At 30.7% G+C, this 21,078-nt stretch overlaps 9 protein-coding genes across 9 annotated transcripts; 4 read left to right on the top strand and 5 right to left on the bottom strand.

Moving 5' to 3' along the window:
• Window positions 1–99: 99 nt before the first annotated feature.
• On the top strand, window positions 100–1,785 carry SCDLUD_003176 (uncharacterized protein; the record flags this gene model as incomplete). Its single annotated transcript, XM_046077758.1, has 1 exon — window positions 100–1,785. One exon carries the CDS (start codon window positions 100–102, stop codon window positions 1,783–1,785), a length of 1,686 nt encoding a protein of 561 aa, XP_045934138.1.
• Window positions 1,786–2,233: 448 nt separating this feature from the next.
• SCDLUD_003175 (uncharacterized protein) lies at window positions 2,234–4,057 on the top strand (the record flags this gene model as incomplete). Its single annotated transcript, XM_046077757.1, has 1 exon — window positions 2,234–4,057. One exon carries the CDS (start codon window positions 2,234–2,236, stop codon window positions 4,055–4,057), a length of 1,824 nt encoding a protein of 607 aa, XP_045934137.1.
• Window positions 4,058–5,188: 1,131 nt separating this feature from the next.
• Window positions 5,189–6,739, top strand: WHI2 (Whi2p; the record flags this gene model as incomplete). The annotated part of the gene is made up of 1 exon (XM_046077756.1): window positions 5,189–6,739. One exon carries the CDS (start codon window positions 5,189–5,191, stop codon window positions 6,737–6,739), a length of 1,551 nt encoding a protein of 516 aa, XP_045934136.1.
• A 1,079-nt stretch (window positions 6,740–7,818) lies between these two features.
• TOM6 (Tom6p) lies at window positions 7,819–8,013 on the top strand (the record flags this gene model as incomplete). Its single annotated transcript, XM_046081424.1, has 1 exon — window positions 7,819–8,013. The coding sequence occupies one exon, from the start codon at window positions 7,819–7,821 to the stop codon at window positions 8,011–8,013; it is 195 nt and encodes a 64-aa protein (XP_045934135.1).
• Window positions 8,014–8,815: 802 nt separating this feature from the next.
• On the bottom strand, window positions 8,816–8,983 carry PMP3 (Pmp3p; the record flags this gene model as incomplete). Its single annotated transcript, XM_046081423.1, has 1 exon — window positions 8,816–8,983. One exon carries the CDS (start codon window positions 8,981–8,983, stop codon window positions 8,816–8,818), a length of 168 nt encoding a protein of 55 aa, XP_045934134.1.
• Window positions 8,984–9,547: 564 nt separating this feature from the next.
• On the bottom strand, window positions 9,548–10,999 carry DBP5 (ATP-dependent RNA helicase DBP5; the record flags this gene model as incomplete). Its single annotated transcript, XM_046077755.1, has 1 exon — window positions 9,548–10,999. One exon carries the CDS (start codon window positions 10,997–10,999, stop codon window positions 9,548–9,550), a length of 1,452 nt encoding a protein of 483 aa, XP_045934133.1.
• A 590-nt stretch (window positions 11,000–11,589) lies between these two features.
• STD1 (Std1p) lies at window positions 11,590–13,014 on the bottom strand (the record flags this gene model as incomplete). The annotated part of the gene is made up of 1 exon (XM_046081596.1): window positions 11,590–13,014. The coding sequence occupies one exon, from the start codon at window positions 13,012–13,014 to the stop codon at window positions 11,590–11,592; it is 1,425 nt and encodes a 474-aa protein (XP_045934132.1).
• A 1,971-nt stretch (window positions 13,015–14,985) lies between these two features.
• RAT1 (ssRNA exonuclease RAT1) lies at window positions 14,986–18,015 on the bottom strand (the record flags this gene model as incomplete). Its single annotated transcript, XM_046077754.1, has 1 exon — window positions 14,986–18,015. One exon carries the CDS (start codon window positions 18,013–18,015, stop codon window positions 14,986–14,988), a length of 3,030 nt encoding a protein of 1,009 aa, XP_045934131.1.
• A 1,149-nt stretch (window positions 18,016–19,164) lies between these two features.
• Window positions 19,165–20,418, bottom strand: SCDLUD_003168 (RTA1 domain-containing protein; the record flags this gene model as incomplete). The annotated part of the gene is made up of 1 exon (XM_046077753.1): window positions 19,165–20,418. One exon carries the CDS (start codon window positions 20,416–20,418, stop codon window positions 19,165–19,167), a length of 1,254 nt encoding a protein of 417 aa, XP_045934130.1.
• Between the last annotated feature and the right edge of the window lie 660 nt (window positions 20,419–21,078).

The following is a 21,078-nucleotide window of genomic DNA, read 5'->3' as shown; positions in this document are numbered from 1 at the left end:
CTTTCTTTACTAGTAACAATAAAATACATTGCTGACAGTTTTGAAATAATATTAGATAAAGCACCCATCGGGCAAAAAGCAAGATTAAGTTATAAATAAATGTTTAAAGTAGCAACAAGAGTCGGTGAAAGTGTCCCACCAGACACCCAGCATGCAGTTTCAGTTTCTTTACCTACTTGGGAAAGTAATATTGGATATAGGGAACTGAATCCTGTTGTAATGGAAAAGTTTGTTTGTGGATACCCAAGAGTCTTCGTTCCACTGGTAAATCAAGATTTTTGCAATAAAGTACTTGATAAATATTCTAAACCATCGTCATCAGAAAACGGTGAAGCAATTGAAGAAAAATGTTTAATTTTCCCCTCATTGCAAGTGGCTAAAATTTGCGTTGATTTTGTTACAAAACTTTCAAATAATTTGGCCAAAGTTAGAATTGTAAAAGTTTCAGGTATTGGCAAAAAAAGCACACCACAGGTTTATGCTGTTATAGTCGATGCAGAAAATTATCCTCACTTGAAAGAGTACTACCAAATTGCTGGTGAAGGTATAAGTAGCAGACTAGGTAATTACCTACTTAATGGTGATGATGGTTGTGACCCTGATGAACTTGCTTTAGCTGGTTCCAATGCCAAATCGGTAGTTAAAAGGAGGATTTCCGATGAAATCACTGATACTATGAATAAATGTGGCACCGATTGTAGCAATGCAAAATTAGATGCAAATAAAGATATTTCCTTATATTCTAGCGGTATGGCCTCCATTTTTTCAGCACTAAAATTGATTTTAAGTTTTGATAATGAAGGTAGTACAAGCTTTATTGGCAAAAAAAAAACTGTTATGTTTGGTGTTGGTTTTAGTGATACTATAACTCTATTAGAAAGATTTAGTAATAATTATTTTTTGCCATATGATAAAAGTTCTACTGCTTTAACCTATCTAGAAAATGAAATTTTAATTAAATCTAAACAAGAGAATGATCCCGTCTTGGCTGTTTTTTTGGAAACACCATCGAATCCATTGGTAAAAATGGCGGATTTGATTAAATTGCACGAGTTGTCAATCAAATATGGATTTTATCTTGTTGTAGATAATACCGTTTCCGGTTTCGTGAATTTAAATGTTTTACCCTACGCCGATATTGTAGTTTCTTCCTTGACCAAATTATTTAGTGGTGCCTCAAATTTATTGGCTGGTTCATTAATTTTAAATCCAGGGGTTGGTGATAATACTACAACCCAGAAGAAAGCTTTGTATGATTTTGCGGTTAATGAGTATTTCCCTAAATATTATGAAGATTTGTTGTGGGAGGAAGATGCAATTGTATTGGCTAAAAATTCTGAGGATTATGTCGACAGAGTGCATCAAACCAATGCAAATGCCGAATGGTGTGTTAATGAGGTATTAATGCCATATAAGGGGAAACTTTTTAAGGGTGTTAATTATATAACCACGAAAGACGATGATGATAATGAAACTTTAAAAAATTATACTGCCATCAAAAATCCAGTTGATGGAGGATATGGTACTCTATGCTCAGTAACATTTTACGATCTGGAAAAGGCCAAAGCCTTTTATGATAATTTGAAAGTTTGCAAGGGGCCTTCTTTGGGTACAAATTTTACCCTGTCTTGTCCATATACTCTTTTAGCCCATTATTTTGATTTGGAAGAAGCTGCTGAACATGGTTTGGATAAAACGTTAATAAGGATAAGTATTGGCATGGAAAATAGAGAGGAATTAAAAACTGTTTTTAATAAGGCCATTAAAGCAGCATTACAAGCTTGATGTATATTTACTTATGTAATATATTTAGAGGGGGATGTGGGGAGAAACTTTTATAGTCGTTAATGATAATATGTATGTTTGATTTTGTTTTAGGACAACAGTTTATTTTTTTTGTTATTATCACGTGATGAAGAAATAGCGGATGATTGGTAAGAAAGGTGTGATACAGCCAGTAAAAATGAGAAAAAAAAGGGAGAAAAGTAAATTTATTCGTTCAAATTTCTGTGCTAAGAAATAGCCGTATATTTCTAGTCAATGATATTAAATCTACTTGTATCTGTTATTTTATGATTTTTCTTTTGTCTTTTTTTTAAAACCAAAAAAAAATATTTCTTGTGGCAAAAAATTTGAAACTTTAATGAATGTTAATAGCGGTCATTGCTGTTAATACATAGTTACAAAAAAAAAAAAAAAAAAAAAAATTATAGGAAAGATAGAATAGATCGTGATGAGTAAAGAAATTGTTGGCACTGATCCAACTGAGCCTACGATTCCTGAAAAGCAAAATATGACAATTATTGAACCAAGTATTGATGCAATCGTGAAAGATAAAGTAGAACCTAAGGAGACGGAACAAAGGGAAGTGGAATCCGAGAAATCAGAACAAAAGGAAGAAGAGCAAAAGGAAGAAGAGCAAAAGGAAGAGCAAAAGGAAGAGCAAAAGGAAGAACAAAAAGAAGAACAAAAGGAAGAAGAACAAAAAGAAGAACAAAAAGAAGAACAAAAAGAAGAACAAAAAGAAGAACAAAAAGAAGAACAAAAAGAAGAACAAAAAGAAGAACAAAAGGAAGAACAAAAAGAGCAAGACGTCAAGAAATTAGATGAAATTTCTTTAAATGAAGAGGAAAACAACGAAAAACAAGATGACGATGACGATGATACACCACAGCTACCACCTAGACGTTCTCAAGAGGAATCGAAACATGTGAAAAAAGAAGAAGAAATTGAAATTCCTAAAATGAACCCCTTATTGGTTCAACTTAGAGAAGCATTTCCAAATGTGCAAGAAAAATATATAAATGCAATTATTTTGGCTTCACAAGGGAATTTATCTAATGCTTATAATGCATTGTTATATATTGTTGATCCAGAATTTGCCAAAGAAGTTGTTATTCCTACAAAGCCTGTCGTGACAGGTATAAATGGTGCTAGTGCAGACACTACTATTCCTCATGAACTAGAGAATAAACTTGCAAACACCAGTAGCATCACTTCTGCCACACCATTGTCGCAGATTGAACAGGATGAGTTGTTGGCACGTCAATTAAATGAAAGATATAATAATACCTCTGGGAAAGTTGGTACTAATAGAAGGAGAACCACCGATACTAGTGCACGCTCACGTCCACGTCAACATCCACGTAGACAATTAAGAAACTATGATGAAGGGGATGAAGGGGATGGAGATGACGAAGACGAAGATTTTATTACTAATTTTGTTGAAAAAGATTTGCCCGTGATTAAAGATAATGTAAACAAGAATATTAAGGAAACATCCAATAAAATTGGCCAGTGGTTTAATTCTGTTAAACAATCGTGGTATGAAGATGGAAACAATGGCGCTGCTACCAATGGTAGTTCGAACTATAACAACTCTTCCTTGGAGGATAAATTTGAACAAAATTTTGAAAATGATAGCAATAATTATAACAACAATGATTTAGATGATGAGATTTATATTAATGACTATGTTAAAAAAGTTAAGCCCACTAGCACTGATGTAATTAATAATAAACCGTATTTGGCTGAAAGACCTGCTAGCGGCAGAACAAGATTTAATTCGTTTGGTATTTCTACGGATGGATCTAATGCTACAGCCAGAACTAAGATTTTAATGGAATCGCCAACAATAAAAGATCACGAGAATGAACAAAGTGTGATTAAAAATACTGCATCAACCATTGCAGATATTGGTATTAAGGAGGGAGATGAAGATGAAAAAACACCTAAATTACCACCAAGGACGCCAATCCAAGAAAAGGATGGTGCTATAGCTACTGGCACCAGTGTTAATGATAACAATAATAAATCTTTAAAAGTTGAGACCGTCTTAATTGACTCGCCATCCACTGAAGACAAAACTAAAAAAGCCAACAATAGACTGGCCCAACACAGTTTAAGAATCATAGAACCTGAGCCAAGTAGCAATGAAGATATTGCAGCCGGCTTGCCAAAAACTCCAACCAAGAATATCAAACCTGTTTCAAAAGACGATAATAGTGGGAAAGAGACCGTTTCCGAGATTGAAGATGATTTAGAATTAAGTGATTGATTTTTATGTTTGTACACATGTGTACGACCTTCATCTAACGGATTGTTGTTATTATTACTGTCGTTATTTACTATTATTATTATTATTATTAGTTCAGATCACTTTTGTATCTTCTTTTCAATATTCTCTATATGAGAGAGAATATATAAATAGAATCAGATAATGTAGATAAGTGTAAATTTTTTATAAATCTCATCATATAATAATAATTTTTGAATTTTTTTTTTCAAGATCAATAAGTATAAAATTCCACCTAGAATCATTAAACTTAAAAAATGGGAATGGTATCGGTCAGCAGAGACTCAAAGATATTTTTTTTATTTTTTTTTGATTGTCTGATTGTTATTAATTACATGGCTTTGACAAAAGGAGACTTTCAGTAAAGAAATACTGATTGCTGTACATTTTTGTGTAAGGTCTTAAGCTTCTCTGTTATTTTGCCCCTTTTTACCTTTCTCTTTAGCCAAGAGTGAATAAGAGAAGAAAAAAAAGGTTTCCATAAAGAAAGTAATTAGTATTTTTTTTTCTTTTTTGGGATTGAAAGAGTGAGATTGATATAAACGGAAATTCTTATTTTTTTTTTTTTAATTGTTATTGACCAAAGTTTTTAGGGCATTTTTTTTGTTTTTTTTGTTCGGATTTGTTGGTGTTGATTCCTTTTTCGGATTTGTGCAAGACGGAGTTGTAACTGGTATGGAAAATAGCTCATGGCACGGGATTGCCTTCCTTTTAAAACAAAAAAATTACAAAGTGGTGCTAGGCAACCTGTGTCAGTAACCGCTGCAGTACACAACCCACCTACCCCCTTTGAGCCTTTTAAAAATAGATAAAAAAAATTTTTCTTTTTTTTTTTTTTTTTTTTTCCTTTTTTGTTTTGAAATTTACTCAAAAAAAAAAAAAAATATAACGTAATAAAAACTTATTATAAATTTGATAATTGCTGTTGCAAATTGTCCTAAGCACTTTTAATAGCTTAACTAATACAATGTATAATTAAAGAAATAAAAATAAAGTTAAAAATAAAAAGCACATATCTGATACTTTTATTTATTCAAAAAATTAAGAAAACATAAAAAAACATAAAAAAAGAGAACAGAAATAAGAATTAAAAAAAAAAAAAAAAATATCAATATGACTAGCAGTAGCGGCGGCACTAATACTGTTAATAGTCAACAAGCACAAAGTATTTTAACCCAAGTACCTTCAAATGCAAATGCAAATGCAAATGCAAACGCTAGTACTGATGGCAACAACGCAACTTCACTAGTAAATAATTTGCAACAGATGGCCGATCAAGATGGTGATATACATATGAATCGTGCTGCTCACAGTAACAGCACAAGCACAGTTGACGAGCTTATTGTACATTTAAATATTGAAGAGCATCACTATTACATAACTAGAGAACAATTGTTAGCGTTACCAGAGTCTTTGCTATTATGTTTATTTCCAAACGGTGTATTTATGACTAGGGATGGGCAGGTTATTACTTCCTTGACTTCCAACGATGAAGTATATGTGTACAATTTTAGCCATGTTTGTTTTGAATATATCATGGACATCTACACCCAAGCTACCGAAGATTTAGTTCTACATCCAGTTCCTGGCATTTACGACAAATATTCTAATGGGATTAATAATGCAATAGCTGCTGTTAATAACCCTGATATCATAAGTAACCCTAGTGCGTCAAATACCAGCAATGGTAGTACGGGCTTTTTTCATCATTTGGCTTCGACTATTAGTGGCAGTAGCCTCATACATAATCAACATCCGCACAGTAGTAATGATAATACGGATGTTTTACACCTTAATCCCAGTATTATACTTTTAAGAGAAGATTTGGATTATTACTGTATTCCATTGATTAAAGAGATCAAGGGCGGGTTGGATATAGTTATGCAACAAGTGAAGATAGCTGCAGGCAGTTATTTAAGTAAACAGCAATCTATTTTTGACGGATTGTATTGTAGTAATAGAGTTAAAAGTGGTAAATTGGGTGTAGCTGAACAGCATTTGATGGATATGTTATGTAGTAGCGGGTTGGAACGTCATTGCGATTGGGGTAATAGAACCCAAGAGCTGGGCAAAACAGTGATCTCTTCATTATCCTTGATTAGGTTGAAAAACGAGACTACTCAATATTATAGGGATTTATTAGAAAAGGCTTATCGAGAAAGGATTTCGAGTATCCAAAACACAAGTGGTATGTTTTTACTGAGTCCGCAGGCCACTTCTAATTCGTCGTTAGATCTATCACCCTCGACAAGTAATGTTAGTGTCAGTACTAATAATAATAATAAGAGAAGGAGTAGATGGGCTGATAAGTTGAGTAATGTAAGATCACGTTCTCAATCTAGGAATAAATCTAAATCCAGATTGGGGAACAATAGTGGGTCACATTACAAGATTCGTAGTTTATATGATTTAGTGCCTAAGCCAGATATCAATCCCAAGTTGTTGTTATTTTGGAAGAAGCCGGCTAGAAAGTGCTGGTGGGGTAATATAGAAATAGATGATTTGGAAATTGAATTGCCCATTGGCTCATATTATAAGAAAGATGGAGGGGGCGTATTAGTAGTTGATGGAGGGGATGGCATTAACATCGTTAAGGTTAAAGTACCCGTTAGAATACATATTCGTAGGGTGTGGACTTTGGAAGTTAGTATTGTTGGTGTATGAATTGATACCAGTATAATATCGTATGACTTTTTTCTTTTTTTTTTTCTTTTTTTTCTTTTTTTTTTCTATAATATTACTATAGTTTTAATACAATTTTATAATTTTAATATAATTTTAATCTAAATCTTAAAGAATAATAGGGTCTAACTAATTTTTATTTTATTTTATTTTCTTCTTTTCTTTTTTCCTTCTTTCCTTCCTGCTCGTTTATAAAATAACATGGAATAGGCTTGAGGGAAAGGAAAAAGGAAAATAAAAAAAACGATAAAAGGGGAAGATTACAAGGATATATATAAAACGGTAGAATTAATAAATAATAAATATAAAAAAAAAGAAAAAGAAAAAATAAAAAATAAAATAAAGGATATGTGCAACAATGATAAACGCAATATTTAATGTAATATCAAACCTGATATATTGTACATACCTACAGTTGAACCAAATCTATTGCTATTATCATAAAATAATTCATACGATTTTGAAGATAAGTTTACATGTGCTTGTTGGACTGTATATTTTTGATTTATTGGTATATTTTAAAAGAGTGATCTTCAATAGCATTTCTAAAAAAAGAAGGAAAAAGGCCGCTACAACAAAATTAAAAATCAAATAGTATAAATAGAATTTATATATACCGATAATTGTTATCTATTTATTTACCCCTTTATTTCTCTTTCCCTTTTTCGGTATCTATCTATCTTTCTTTCTATATATTGTCGCTATTCTTGCTACATGGACTCGGACATCCGGATGCTACAAATCACAGCATTCAAAAGAACTTTTTTAATCTGCTTTTTTATTTCCCCTTTCCTGATACTTTTATCACGTGGTAGCCTTTGTATCCAGTTGTTCGTAACCGGGTAATGAAACGGGCTACTTTTTCCCAACTTTTTTTTTTTTTTTTTTTTTTTTTCTTTTTTTTTTTTCTTTTCTTTTCTTGTCTTTTTTCTTGTCTTTTTTTTTTATTATTATCAACGTTATTACACATCCCATTTATACCAATGCTTGTAATATCTTAGAATTCTCCCTTTTGTAAAGAAAAAATCGAAGTAAAAAGAAATAAATATATATTAATCACAATGTCAGCTGCCCAATTTATGATCCCAGGTTTAGATGCTTCTGCTTCAGAGAAACAAAACGATTCTAACAAATCAAGATTTCAATTATTTAGAGAATCTCCAGCTTGGACGGTGTTAGTAAATGTTGCCCTTTTCGGTGCTGGTGTTGCTTTTATTCAAAGTCCATTAATGGATATGATGGCTCCACAGTTGTAGAACCTGCTCGATTTAATTATTATAATAGCAGGGGAGGTTTTTTTTTAGTCATAGAATATATCATGGAAATTAGAATCAACTATTCTCCTACTACTATTAGTTATTGATTCATCCTCTTGTTTATATAAAATGTTGTGTATCTAAATAGTATTTAACAAGTAAATTATATTATTTTATTTCCTCTTTTTTAAATAAAGAAAGAAAGAAAAAATTCATCATTTTGAATGGACATGTAGAGGGCATTATGACTTTGATTTTTATTATACAACAGCCAAATGTGTCTTAAAAAAAAAAAAAAAAAAAAAAAAAAAAAAAAAAAAAAAAAATGACAACAGTGCTCATGTAAAATTATAAAATAAAACAAATAAACAGTTAATTAATTTTTAAAATATATAAATATAAAAAAAAAGATAGATACGAAGGTTAAACTTATATATTATAACCGGAAGTATCAATCATTACTGTTGTAACTAAACTCCAAAAAAAGCACACACAAATCAAAAACAAAAAAATAAAAATAAACAAATGGATAAAAATAAAAATAAAAATAAAAGTAAATAAATAAATAAAAATAAAGCAAAAGCAGATATTATAAAGCGTACAGTATTAGAATATAAATCTTAAACCTATTATGTAAATTTAGGTTAAAGTGACTTCAATTCGATTAAAAAGATAAAAAATCATACATATTATCTCTGACATTTATTTTGTTCTCTTGTAAATATGGTTATTATTGTTGTTGTTATTATTATTATTATTATTTATTATTATAATCAAAGCCTTACTTTAGTATTTATACAACCTAATCTTTCATAACGATCCAGAAAGCGTGTAACATACCTGGAATAAAAATCAAAATAGTCAAAATAAGGTTTAGTTTACATTCTTGACCCCAACCACGAGCCATGTAAACAGCTAAAGGAGGAATAAAAAAGGCAATGATCAATTGAAATATTTTAGTGCTATCCATATTGTTGATTGTTATTTAGTTTAGTTGGCCCTTTTTTTTTTTTGTTTTTGGTTTGACAGATCAGTAACTTGGAATATAATCAACAACGGATGTATATATATACTGGATAGGAAAGATTAATAAATTATAAGACAGGTGTAATGATGAAAGAAGCAACGAGATTATATAAGAATGTAAAAACAAAACTAAAAGCAAATCAAAGTTTATCTAATAATAATAAATAGGGTTTTCGCCTCTTTATTTTTACTGTGAGTGTTTTTTTTTTTTTATTCTTTTTTTTTTTATTGTCAGCACAGCGTTTCTTTTTATTATTGCAACCCCTTCCCCTCTTCCTCGCCCACAGAAAACATCGCACACCCAACAATAAACAAATAAATAACTTATATTTTTTTTTTTTTTTTTTTTCGGATTTCATTTAAAAAAATAATAAAATAAAAACGTTAACCTTTTTGAACGCGCACGCAGGCGAAATTTACTCAATTTTTATTTACTAATTAAATAAAATATACAATAACTACAGCACTGCGGTCCATTCTAACCAGCATCTACAAACAAATAGCCTTTTCACTCCTTTAACACTTTTTTAACTATCTTTTCAACTTCATCCCAATCATCGGTGGGCAATTCGGTCATCTCAATGTTGCCAAAATATTTCTGAATATTTCCCAATATTTCCATGTCCTTTGTGTTCTCAACAACAAACGATATAGCAACCCCCTTTCTGCCAAATCTACCAGTTCTACCAATCCTATGAATATAGGTAGACGGATCACACTTTTGTTGTTTACCACCATTCCTAGTCGTTGTGGTTATTGTTGGTAAATCGTAATTAACCACCATAGAAACCGTTGGAATGTCAATCCCTCTTGATAACACATTGGTGGTTATTAACACTTTACTCCGTCCATTTCTAAAGTCATCGATCAACTGGTCTCTATCAGTACTAACTAAGTCACCGTGCAATATCGAAACTTGGTGGCCCTCGTTTTTCAACTTGTAATATAGCTCATTTGCTGTCTTCTTCTGTGCTACAAAAATAATCGATGAACCAATAGTCAATAAGCCGTACAACTCACTCAATTTTTCAAATTTTTCCTCAGCGTTCCCACACTTAATGTACAATTGTTTAATTGCACTAACGTTAACCTCATTTTTTTGTAATTCTAAAGAGTTAGCGTTGGGTACTACCTTATGCGCATATGCTCTAACCTTGTCATCAAATGTTGCAGAAAACAAAATCAACTGAGTACTGGAAGGCAACAATTTCTTAATCCTAACACATTGGTCCCCTAAATTCGATAATTCCAACATATTGTCAGCCTCATCCAAAACAAAAACTTTTATGTTTTTCAAAGAAATCATTTTTCTTCTAATCAAATCCAAAATAGTCCCAGGGGTACCAACTATTATTTGCTCAGTAATATGCTTGTTCTTAGTGTAAGAATCAGGAACAATCAATTGCGTACTAATCTTGGTAAATTTCCCCATTTCTACAATCACTTCCAAAGTCTGTCTAGCCAACTCTCTGGATGGTGCCAAACATATACATTGTGGTTGCTTAATAGACTCATCAACTTTACTCAACATGGTCAATGAAAAAGCTGCTGTTTTACCAGTACCACTTTGGGATTGAGCAATCATATTTTTACTTGGTGTAGATAATAACAATGGCAATGCTTTCTCTTGGATTTTACTTGGCTTGGAAAACTTCATAGCATACAACCCCTTTAGTAATTCTGCCTTTAACCCCAATTCTTCAAAACTCTTAACACTGTATAATGGAGAATTTGGGTCTGCTTGTAAATCGGCCAATTTGACTTTAACCTCGTACTCAGATTTAACCAAGCTCGAATCTACAACTGGAGTATCTTGTTTATCCTGCTGTTCTTCAGGAGGTTTAGTACTGCTAGATTCTTCTGTTTTGGCCTTGTTAATATTTAGTCCTGCTAACAAATCCGCAGCATCTTTTTTATCAATGTTACTTTTAGTTGGAGTATCCTTTTCTATAGTGGCCATTTTGGTTTATGTATTTTCTTTATTATATTTACTACTGATATTATCAATAATACCAAGAATATGTGTATATATATATATATATATATATGAAAATATGGTAATTTTTTTTTTTTTCTTTTTTTTTTTTTTCAAATTAAAAACAAAAGAAATGAAGAAAAAAAAGTAAGATTTTCCATCATAATTTTTCTTTTGTATTGTTTTGCCATTTATATATATATATTTTTTTTTTGTTGTTGAGTATAAAGTTATAACCGGGTAATTTTCTTCAACAGACAAATTTAGCCATTTAATTTGAGCTATGTTTTATTTCTTTCTTACAAGCACCATTCGAGACATATTACAGCAAGTGACATCTAAAAGTTATTTACAAAAAAAAAAAAAATACATTAGTTAAAAATCATTAATAAATTAGATAAGGTCAAATTAAAAACATCATTTATATTACATAATATCTATCAAAAAAAAAAAAAAAGTAAAAAGTAAAAAGGGAAAAGGGAAAAAGGGAAAAAGAAATAAAAATTAAATTAAATTAAAAGAAATAAAAGTGTCTGCAAAATAAAATAAAAAAAAATTTTTTTTTTTAAAAGTCATTAGATCATATTATCTGGTTTCCAATCCAAACCTAACCTTTGGTAGACATCAGTTTGCACTTGATGCCATATCATACCCTTCTCCTCTTTGGTTAGTGAAACCTTGTTAACATTCATATTCATATTATTATTGGTATTAGTTTGCGGTAGGTCCATGCTACCACATTTTAATGAGTTTTTTAACAATGCCCTTTTCAACAAACTACAAGTCCCGTTATTACTACCAGCAGACTTTTTATTACCAGCTTGCGGTATAAACGATGGAGGCGGCATATCTGGTCGGTGTAATACACTATTATTCCTCTCAATCTTCCATTTTTTATATTCATTGCATGTCTTCTTAAAATCAAATCTGCATTGGGCTTCAACAGCTATGTTCAATAAATAGTTCTCAATGATATTCCTCCATTCAGGCTTACTCAAATACATTATAGGCTCCTTTACACCATTGCGCAAACTTTCGTGTCTTTTTCTTGCCGCTTGCACAGTGTACTTTGCACTCATTAATTTAAACTCTATATCTAAATTATGTTCAATATATAAATCAGATTGAACCAATGTAGATATAATAACCTCATCAGGACTGTCTAAAGGCAACACCGTTATACTAAAATTAGGGAATTGCTTGTTTGCTGCGACACCGTTACTTCCCACAGGGAAATCTATTATTGGTTTTTGGTTCCCCCATTCAGGACGTAATTTATCAACTATTAACAAGCTCCTTATATCATTTAAGTCCCAATCCAATAATTCCCTTTTGGTAAATTTGGGTCTACCATTGCTTAATAAGTTGGATGGATCCATTAATACCTCAGGAAAATACATATCAACAAAAGATTGAGGTAATGCTTCCTGTAATGAAATAAGTAAGGGTGGTTTATTATACCCAATAATTGAAGACGAGGAATCCACACTCGATAAAATACTTGATTGTGCCACAGAAAATAAACTAGAAGAAGCATTACTTTTAATACTGGGTGCCACTATATTAGATTGATCACTTAACATGCTATGATTGCTGCTATTCGTGCTTCTGCTACTCCTATGGCTATTCATGCGCCGTAGATTGCTATTATTATCAGTACCACCATTATTACTTAAATTAGGAGAAGACAATCTTTTCCTAATTTCATCCCTAGCCCTACTAGCATATTCTGGTGGAGCATTGATGAAATCTTTTTCTTTGGCACTTCCATTGCTATTAGTGGAGCCAATAGAACCATTGATACTACTGGCACATCCACTGTTCTGATCCCATTTATCCAATACACTATTCTCAGAAATAGAATCTAAACGTTGTTGTCTTTGTTGTCCAATATTATTGACTATGTTATTGTTATTATTCGATTTCTTTTTAGCTATTAAACCTTCACTACTACTAAATAGTCTTGAAGAAGAAGTTGCTGGTGGTGGTGAAACAAACATTGTTGATTTTATATATTGAATGATGTGCTTTTAATCTAGCAACACACTAATGTTTTTATTATTTGTCTTTTTGTTGCTTTCTAGATAAATATATTCATATATATATATATGTGTGTGTGTGTTTGTATTAATTGGTCTATCTTTGGTTTTGTTTTTCCTTGCTTGTGGTTTATCCTTTAGTCCTTTTTAATATCTCTTGTTTTAAAGGAAAAAACGAAAGCAACCAAATTAAGAAAGAAAGGAGAGAGAAAAAAATGTAGTAAATAGTATTTATGAAGGTATTAAGAAAATTTTTCTTTAAAAAACTTTCAAGAAGAAAAAGAAAGAAAAAAAAAAAAAAAAAAAAAAAAAAAAAAAATTCAAGAAGGAATACTGAAAAAATGGAAAAATTAAACAAAAAATAACTTAGGGAAAGAAAAAGAAGGAAAAAAAAAAAATAATAAAAACAAAAACAACTCAATTAATTAATAAAACAAAGGAATAAAAAAAAACCTGGAGAAACTTTTTATTTTTTTTATATTTTTGACCCACACAAAAAAAAAAAATTAATCGTTCAAATTTCAAAATTTCTGCCAAATATTTTTTTTTTATTATTATTTTAGTAACAGTTACATATAATACATATACAAGGCACCTGTACACCACATACTAATTTTATATAATGAAATATTTATATATTCATATATTCATATTTTATTGGTAGAATTACTGTTAGTTTATTCAGGTCACGCAATTTAAATTCATTTTTTTTTTTGTATCGATAACTAAATTATAATACCACCTGTTCTTTCCTCCCCACCAGCACACCCACCCCCCGGATAAATTATAAGTTATTCACTACTTAAATTGTGTTAAGCCAGTGATAAAAAAGAATAAGAATAACTAAGAAAGGCGTCACACTACGGCATAAATATATTCATCAAAAATAAACAACTGTAGTAATTAATTTATCTTCTTTATGAGAAAAAACTTTTTTTTTTTTTTCTTTTTTTTTTTTTTTTTTTAATATAATTTAATTCCGTTCATTAACAATTAATTCTGTTTTAAAAAAGATATATATCTAGTAGATCGTTATTGCTCACAGCTCTTTAAATACCCAATTAAAATTATTGTGTCCGTTTATCTATTCCAAAAATTATGGTTTGAGTTAGATATCCTTGTTAGCCTTTATAAAAGTATTGTATACGTATATTACTGATCCTCACTTAACCTTTTTTCATTCTGTCCAATGAAATCATGTAATTTGAACAAAATATATGTATATTATAATTAACATAGGCATGGTAAAGAGACCTACGTACTAGATGAGAAAAAATAAAATAAGATACCAATTATACGTCTTATTCTCACCCCTCTCTTTTCTCTAATACAATAAACAAACTGTTAAAAATTAAAAGATAATCAAAAAAAAAAAAAAAAGATTAAATAAATAAAATACACGCATCTAGGAGATTATAATAATTTATAGTTAGCAAAAATAGATTAAAAACTCAAAGTAACGAGAGAAAAAAAAAAAAAAAAAAAAAAAAAGGAAAATCTTTTATTTTTTTCCCTACGGATAAATATTTTTTTTTTTTTTTTAAATTCTTTAATAATAAAAAAAACGCAGAAAACCCGGACTAATTCGGTTCTATATAGAATGTTTTGTTCTATGGAGGTTTTCTCCGTGTAATGTGATTTTAATCGTAAAACGAAAAAAAAAAAAAGAAAAAAAAAAAAAAAAAAAAAGTGTGGGGGTGAGAAAATATGTGGCGTGAGGTCAGGAAAAACATTGTACAACAAAAAAAAAAATATCACTACTATTGTTAATTTTTTTTTTTTTTTTTCTTCTCTTAAACTCCTTCAATTCATGTTTTACAAAAGGAAAAAAAAAAAATTAAAAGAATCAATAAATAAAAAAAATTAAAAGAAAAATATATATATATATTAATATGAAAAGAACATCCATATACACATTCTCTCTCAGCTAATTCATAACGTACCTTGTCTGTTAGGTCTAATGCCTCGGTTACTGCCCTTACTATTATTATAACCATTATTGTAATTATTACTGCCGTAATTATTGTAACCGTAATTACGCGCACCATGGCTGTTATAATTATTATTGTAATTGCGCCCATAATAAGTATCATTATTGTTCCCATAGTTATCGTAGTTATCATTGTAATAATAGTTTTGAAAATTGGCTTGGTTAGATTTTTTCTCCAATTCACTACTTACAAAGGATTTATAACCTCCAAAACGGGGTTTGTATTGAGTGCTCCCAAATGGTCCAGTTTCAACAAAATTGTTCTGCATAGTAAAGTGGAAATTACGTTGGAAATTGTAATATCCATTATTCCTCTTGTTATTATTCCCCTGCGAATGGCCTTGCCCATATCTGATATTATTTTTATCCTGTATATTCAACACCTGTTTGTGTGGAATATAACCATTCAATATTACTGCCTTATTTTTATCATCATAAATATTTAGCATCTTGTATGTCAATTTTAAATACTTTGAATTGTTCAAATTGGGGTATCCCCCACTCACTGGACATGTCAACTCTCCCTTTAAGTCGAATCTACCTACATCGTCGCCATCATTCGCAACAACAGAAACTTCTCCACTGATTCTATTTTTAAATGCAGTGACTTTTAATCGGACGTTGTCTGAAGACTCAGTTTGGTATAAAGTTTTAACAAATTTTTTATAATTGATGTTTTTGTGACTAATTAACAAAATATCATTTTTTCTTGAATTTCTAGCCAAGTCCTCCTTACTCAATTCTGCATATTTTTTTCTGACTGTTTCCAGTAATCTTTTCTCCTCAATGAATGGTAATAAAGCAATTCCTTGCCATGACATTTTTTTCCCATTCATATCAATTGGAAATTCGGTGGGATAAAAATCAATTATAGGACTAGTTAACTCACTCATTAAGGGTCTAAAAATTTTTGGTAACGTGTGTCCCGAAGAAGCTGGCAAAACACTCATCAACTGTTCAAAGGGCGCAAATGGTTCACCCTTTTCAAATTTGATGTCTAGTCCAGCAATGTTCATAAAATCACTAGCAAATGGTGCATAGTGGTATGGATAATACCAGTTCCATGATGCACATCCTTGATAATAGTACAAGAGAACCCAAGAAATCCCTTCAACATAGGCTTTGACTACCTTTTTACTTAATGCAGCAATTTCTTCTTTATTATTTGGGCAACCAAATTTAGTAATATAATACCGATCATGATACCCAGGTTCGTATAGTTTGACGGCTAAATTGCTATCATAAGTACCGCTTGTAGGTCCCGATGAAGATGTATTTAATGATACTTCTTGTGATTTATCCAACTTAATAATCTTGTGCGAATTCCCAGCGGTGGTAGTAGCGATAGATTCTTTTTCTATAACTAATCTTTTACGTTTCAATAATAATTTCTCCTTGAATTTAGATGCTACAGTTAAATTGGTCTTATTAATATCATTGATGTTAGATGACGGAGTAGGATCATATGAATCTTCTTCTTCTTGTTGTTGTTGTTCTTCTTGTTGTTGTTCTTCTTGTTGTTCTTCTTCTTGTTCTTCTTCTTCTTGTTCTTCTTCTTCTTGTTCTTCTTCTTCTTGTTCTTCTTCTTCTTCTTCTTCTTCTTTTTTCTTTTCTTCTTCTTTTTCCTCAGTAAGGTGAATACTGCCCGCAGAACTAATTGGTGTTTCGCTACGCACATGATTAACAGCACCGTTGTCGGCAAAGGAGCCTAAGTTGTTTTGCTCTTGTCTCCTTAAGTTCAACAATTTCCTCCTCTGTTCATTTTCCAATTTTCTTAACTCCTGTTGGCGTTTTTCTACAAATATACCAGGTTCTCTAGTCCCCAAGCCTTTTAACAACAATTCTACCCCGGATAAATTTAATCTTCCGTCTAGAGACATATAACCCTTAGTTTGGGGTAATACCGTTTTCCAAATTTCTACCAATAAATCAATTGAACTTTCCCTAACATCTAAACTTGGTAAATGGGGTAAAAAATCGTTACCACAGAAAAAACACATGAAAACCCAATCATCAATAGACCTTTCTAAATCAAATTCTATACTTAAACCAGGTACAAATAGCTCTTCTTTCAAATATTCTCTTAATACAGATATATGTAACCATAAAAAAGGTTTTTTTTTGTCCTTTTCTTGTAACTCCTTCTTTTCTTCCTCAGTCAGTTCTCTACGCTTATCGTACCTGCTATTATTGCTACCGTGTTTTCTATTAATGGTCTGTTCAAATACATCTTCCCTTAAAATTTTAAAATGTGGTTCATGGGTGGCCAATCCCAAAAAAATTAAATCTGCATCTAAGCCATAAATACAATGTGTAGTATTAGGATTATATTCTGGATCTTGTCTCTGCGACCTAATAAAATTCATGATTTTATGCTCCCCTTCCCCTGGAACTGTAGCATCGCTAATAATAACCTGTAAATTCTCCCAACCAGGATCAGTACTTAATTTAAAACTAATCCAATATCTCAAGCCTTGTGCCAACTTATCCATAAATGGTGTACCAGGAGTAATTGCATTGCTATCCCAACTTTTTTTTTTCAGAAGTGCATCATCTAAATTCTTGCCCTCTTTGATATAATCCATTTCTAATTTTTCTCTTTCTAATGCAGCATCTTTAGCACTTCTAAACCTTCTTGCACGTTGTTGATTCATTTTAGCACGAGGAGCAACACCATCAACTGCAATCATTAAGATTCGTCTTGGTCTGGCCATGTTCAATACTCTGTTTGTATATTCAAAAACAGCCACCAACATTTCGTCTTCATTTTCTGGTGGTGGTTTATTTTCTGGATGGGAACATGGATGCACAATACCATTCATATCCAAGTATAAGTTATCTAGTTCTCCATTAGGATTTTCTGAAGAATAAACATTTCCATCATCAACAGTTGTACTATCTTGTTCAATCACCGGTGAAATGATTTTAGGATATTTTCTAGATAGCCATCTGAAAAATGAAGGAACACCCATAGTTGCGTGATTTTTAGTTGATAAAGTTTTGTTATTATTTGTCTGATTTATGCTCCACGCTTCATGCGGATAACACTAATAGAATAAGACCTGTTTTATTTCCTTACACAGATAAATAAATATATATATATATATATATATATAGGTATGTGTGTATATATATTTTAATTAATATACTCGTTTTCCAACTTTTTATGTGGATAACAAAAAGACTGCGAAATAAAGCAAGTGGTTGAGGGGGGCAAGATTAAACAACTATTAAGTTCGAAGAGAAGTTGCAAGAAGAAATAGTGGAAACCTAAAGAAAGAATAGGGAGAAAAAAAATAATATATATATATATGTAATTAGGCATAATAAAATAAAATAAAAAAAGAGAAAGAAAAAAGAGAGAAAAAAAGATAAAAAAAAAAAAAAAAAAAAGAAACGTGGTTTACTTTCGTTTATGTATGAATTTTGTAATCAAAACAAATTTTAAAAAAGAAAAGAATTTACATCATCATTAACTCAAAATACCCTCTTTGACAAAAAAAAAAAAAAAAATTAATAGTTGCTCACAACCAAGCAATTAACTAGATATATATAACACTCATTAGAAAACATATATATGCATATATATATATATATATATATATATACCATGTATATATTTCAATTGAAAAATAAATAAATAAAAAAAAAAATTAAAAGTGTGCGTTAAAATCGTTAATGACAAAATCGATAGTATAATATAGTGTGATATACAATGCTTTGGTTTATTCTGTGTCACATGATTTGCTCCTAACCGCAGCGGAAATAAAAGAAAAATAATAGCTTATATTGAATTTGGCAGCAGCAAAAGACTAAATTTCTTCTACTTCTTGAATAACAATACAATATTGTCCATTCACTTTGTAAAATGGATAAAGAGGAAGAAGAAAAATTGAAAAAAAAATGAAAAAAAAAATGAAATCAAACCTAATAAAGCACAAAAAAAAAATGTTGCTGAATAGATAAATTAAACATTAAATTTGCTCAAGGAAGGAAAATGTAGAGCAATTATCACCCAAATAAAAAGAAGGAAAGTGGGGGGTGAGAAAAAAAAATTACAAGTACTATGGTGGGAAAATCTCCAAAATATTCATATAACATCATTATTATTTCGATGAGTATCACCAGAACTTCATTTTATCTTTCAAACTCTGTTTATTTTTTGAATTCTCCAAAGAGGTAACTGGCTCCGTGTTTAAGTAATTTTTTTCATCTTCCTCACCCCCACTACTGCTATTCATATTGTTAGGAATATTGTTGTTATTACTGTCATTAACGTAATCCGTGTTCTCGTCGTATTCATTTGGAAGCCCATCTTCATAATCTTGTTCATCAACATCGTTATTGTTTTTCTTGTTTTTCTTAAACGAAAAGCTCTTAATCTTAATAGAGGTATGAACACCATCAAATGCAAATCCTGGGTGGGCAACAGCCAAAACCAAATTACACAACGTCATCATCAACCCATCTAAAAACACAAAATACATTTCGTGGGTAATTAAATACCCTTCCCAACCTTCGGCCAACTCAACAACTCTATAAATACAACGAACGTATACAAAGATAACAGCAAAAGACAAAGCAAATGGGAAATAGTCTAAAGCCCATCTCCTGTCGCCAGATCTGGTTCTTAATGCAGCATATTCAGAATCAAAGTATGGCTCCAACTCCCGTAGAGGAATCCGTTTAATTAATTTAAACCAATTCAATGGCTTAGCTAATTTTTCACCTTCTGCACCAAATTTCTCCTTAGCATATCTGATTCTAGTCTTGATGAACATAAAATATACCAATCTGTACCAAAAAAATTGGAAAACAGACATTGAAGCAACTTGAACGGCCAACCCTGCAACAAAGATATGATCACCTTGTGCAGTAGATTCATTCAAATCAACAGCCTCACCAGCGATACCACCACCGACGGCCTGTATGACTAATGAAGCAATATCAGAGAAAATGAAAATATAAGAGTACATCATTGGACCGATTTTTTTAGAAAACCTTCTACCATAAATCTTGATGATTTTTGCCAGCTGGTAATATATACCACCCATAGTGAAAACAGGTGCAATGGTCAAACAAATAATTTGCATCAAAAAATCATTTTCATTTTGAACATCTGAGTGACTAAGGATTCTACCTATATAACCCATAAATTCTAATGCAGCTGCACAAAAGAATGCAACCATAAACCACCATTGCTTGGTATAGATCCCCACTGCTGTGTGATATATAATAAATATACCAAAAATAACAACCATAGTGGTGTTAAATCTTAAACTAGGGACCATACCATTGTAATATGAATCCGCGGCTGGAATTAAGTATTGTGGTATATGGCTCCTAGCCTGTATCGAATCCAGATCCAGTAACATTTTATTATTTTTTATTATTATTGTAGTTATCAACTAACTATATTGCTATTATCGAAAATACTTTAGACTTCTAACTGTTATTTCTTGTTATTTTTGAACAGTTTATTCTCTCCCCTGGAAACCAAAAAAAATTCTACTTCTACTGGAATTAAAATTTTGAAAAAAATAGAGAAAAAAGAAAAGAAAAAAACTTTTGAAGAATGCAAAGGAGTAAATTCAAAAAAAAAAAAAAGGAATAAAAAAAAACAGCAACTAATTATATTTATGTTGTAGCTCTTTTATGTCTTTTTATGAAAATTGTTGTAATATCCGAAGTAATTCTAAAAATAATAAAGTATCGATAATATATGTGTGTATATATATAATCACATATTGAATTACTATAACCAGAATAGTTTTTTGTAAAATATTGAGGAGAAAAAATGATAATACTTTAGTTATCGGAAATTTTCATTTTGTTTTTGGGGGGTTTTTTTTCTTTATGAAACTAGATAATTTCTTTCAATATAATACCAATAACTCCTTTATAAGCGTGTTTGGTACCCATTTTTTAAAATATAAACAGTTGATGAAATGACAGAGGTTCATTTTTTTTTATCCAGATAAATAAATGAATAATGAAACTAGTAATGTAATTTTTAGTGTTATCGAGATCCCTAT

The sequence above is a fragment of the Saccharomycodes ludwigii genome, chromosome IV (genome assembly GCF_020623625.1).
Source record: "Saccharomycodes ludwigii strain NBRC 1722 chromosome IV, whole genome shotgun sequence".
Taxonomy (NCBI): Eukaryota; Fungi; Ascomycota; class Saccharomycetes; order Saccharomycodales; family Saccharomycodaceae; genus Saccharomycodes; species Saccharomycodes ludwigii.
Note: the sequence above shows the minus strand (reverse complement) of the source record. Positions and strands in the feature narration are given on the sequence as shown.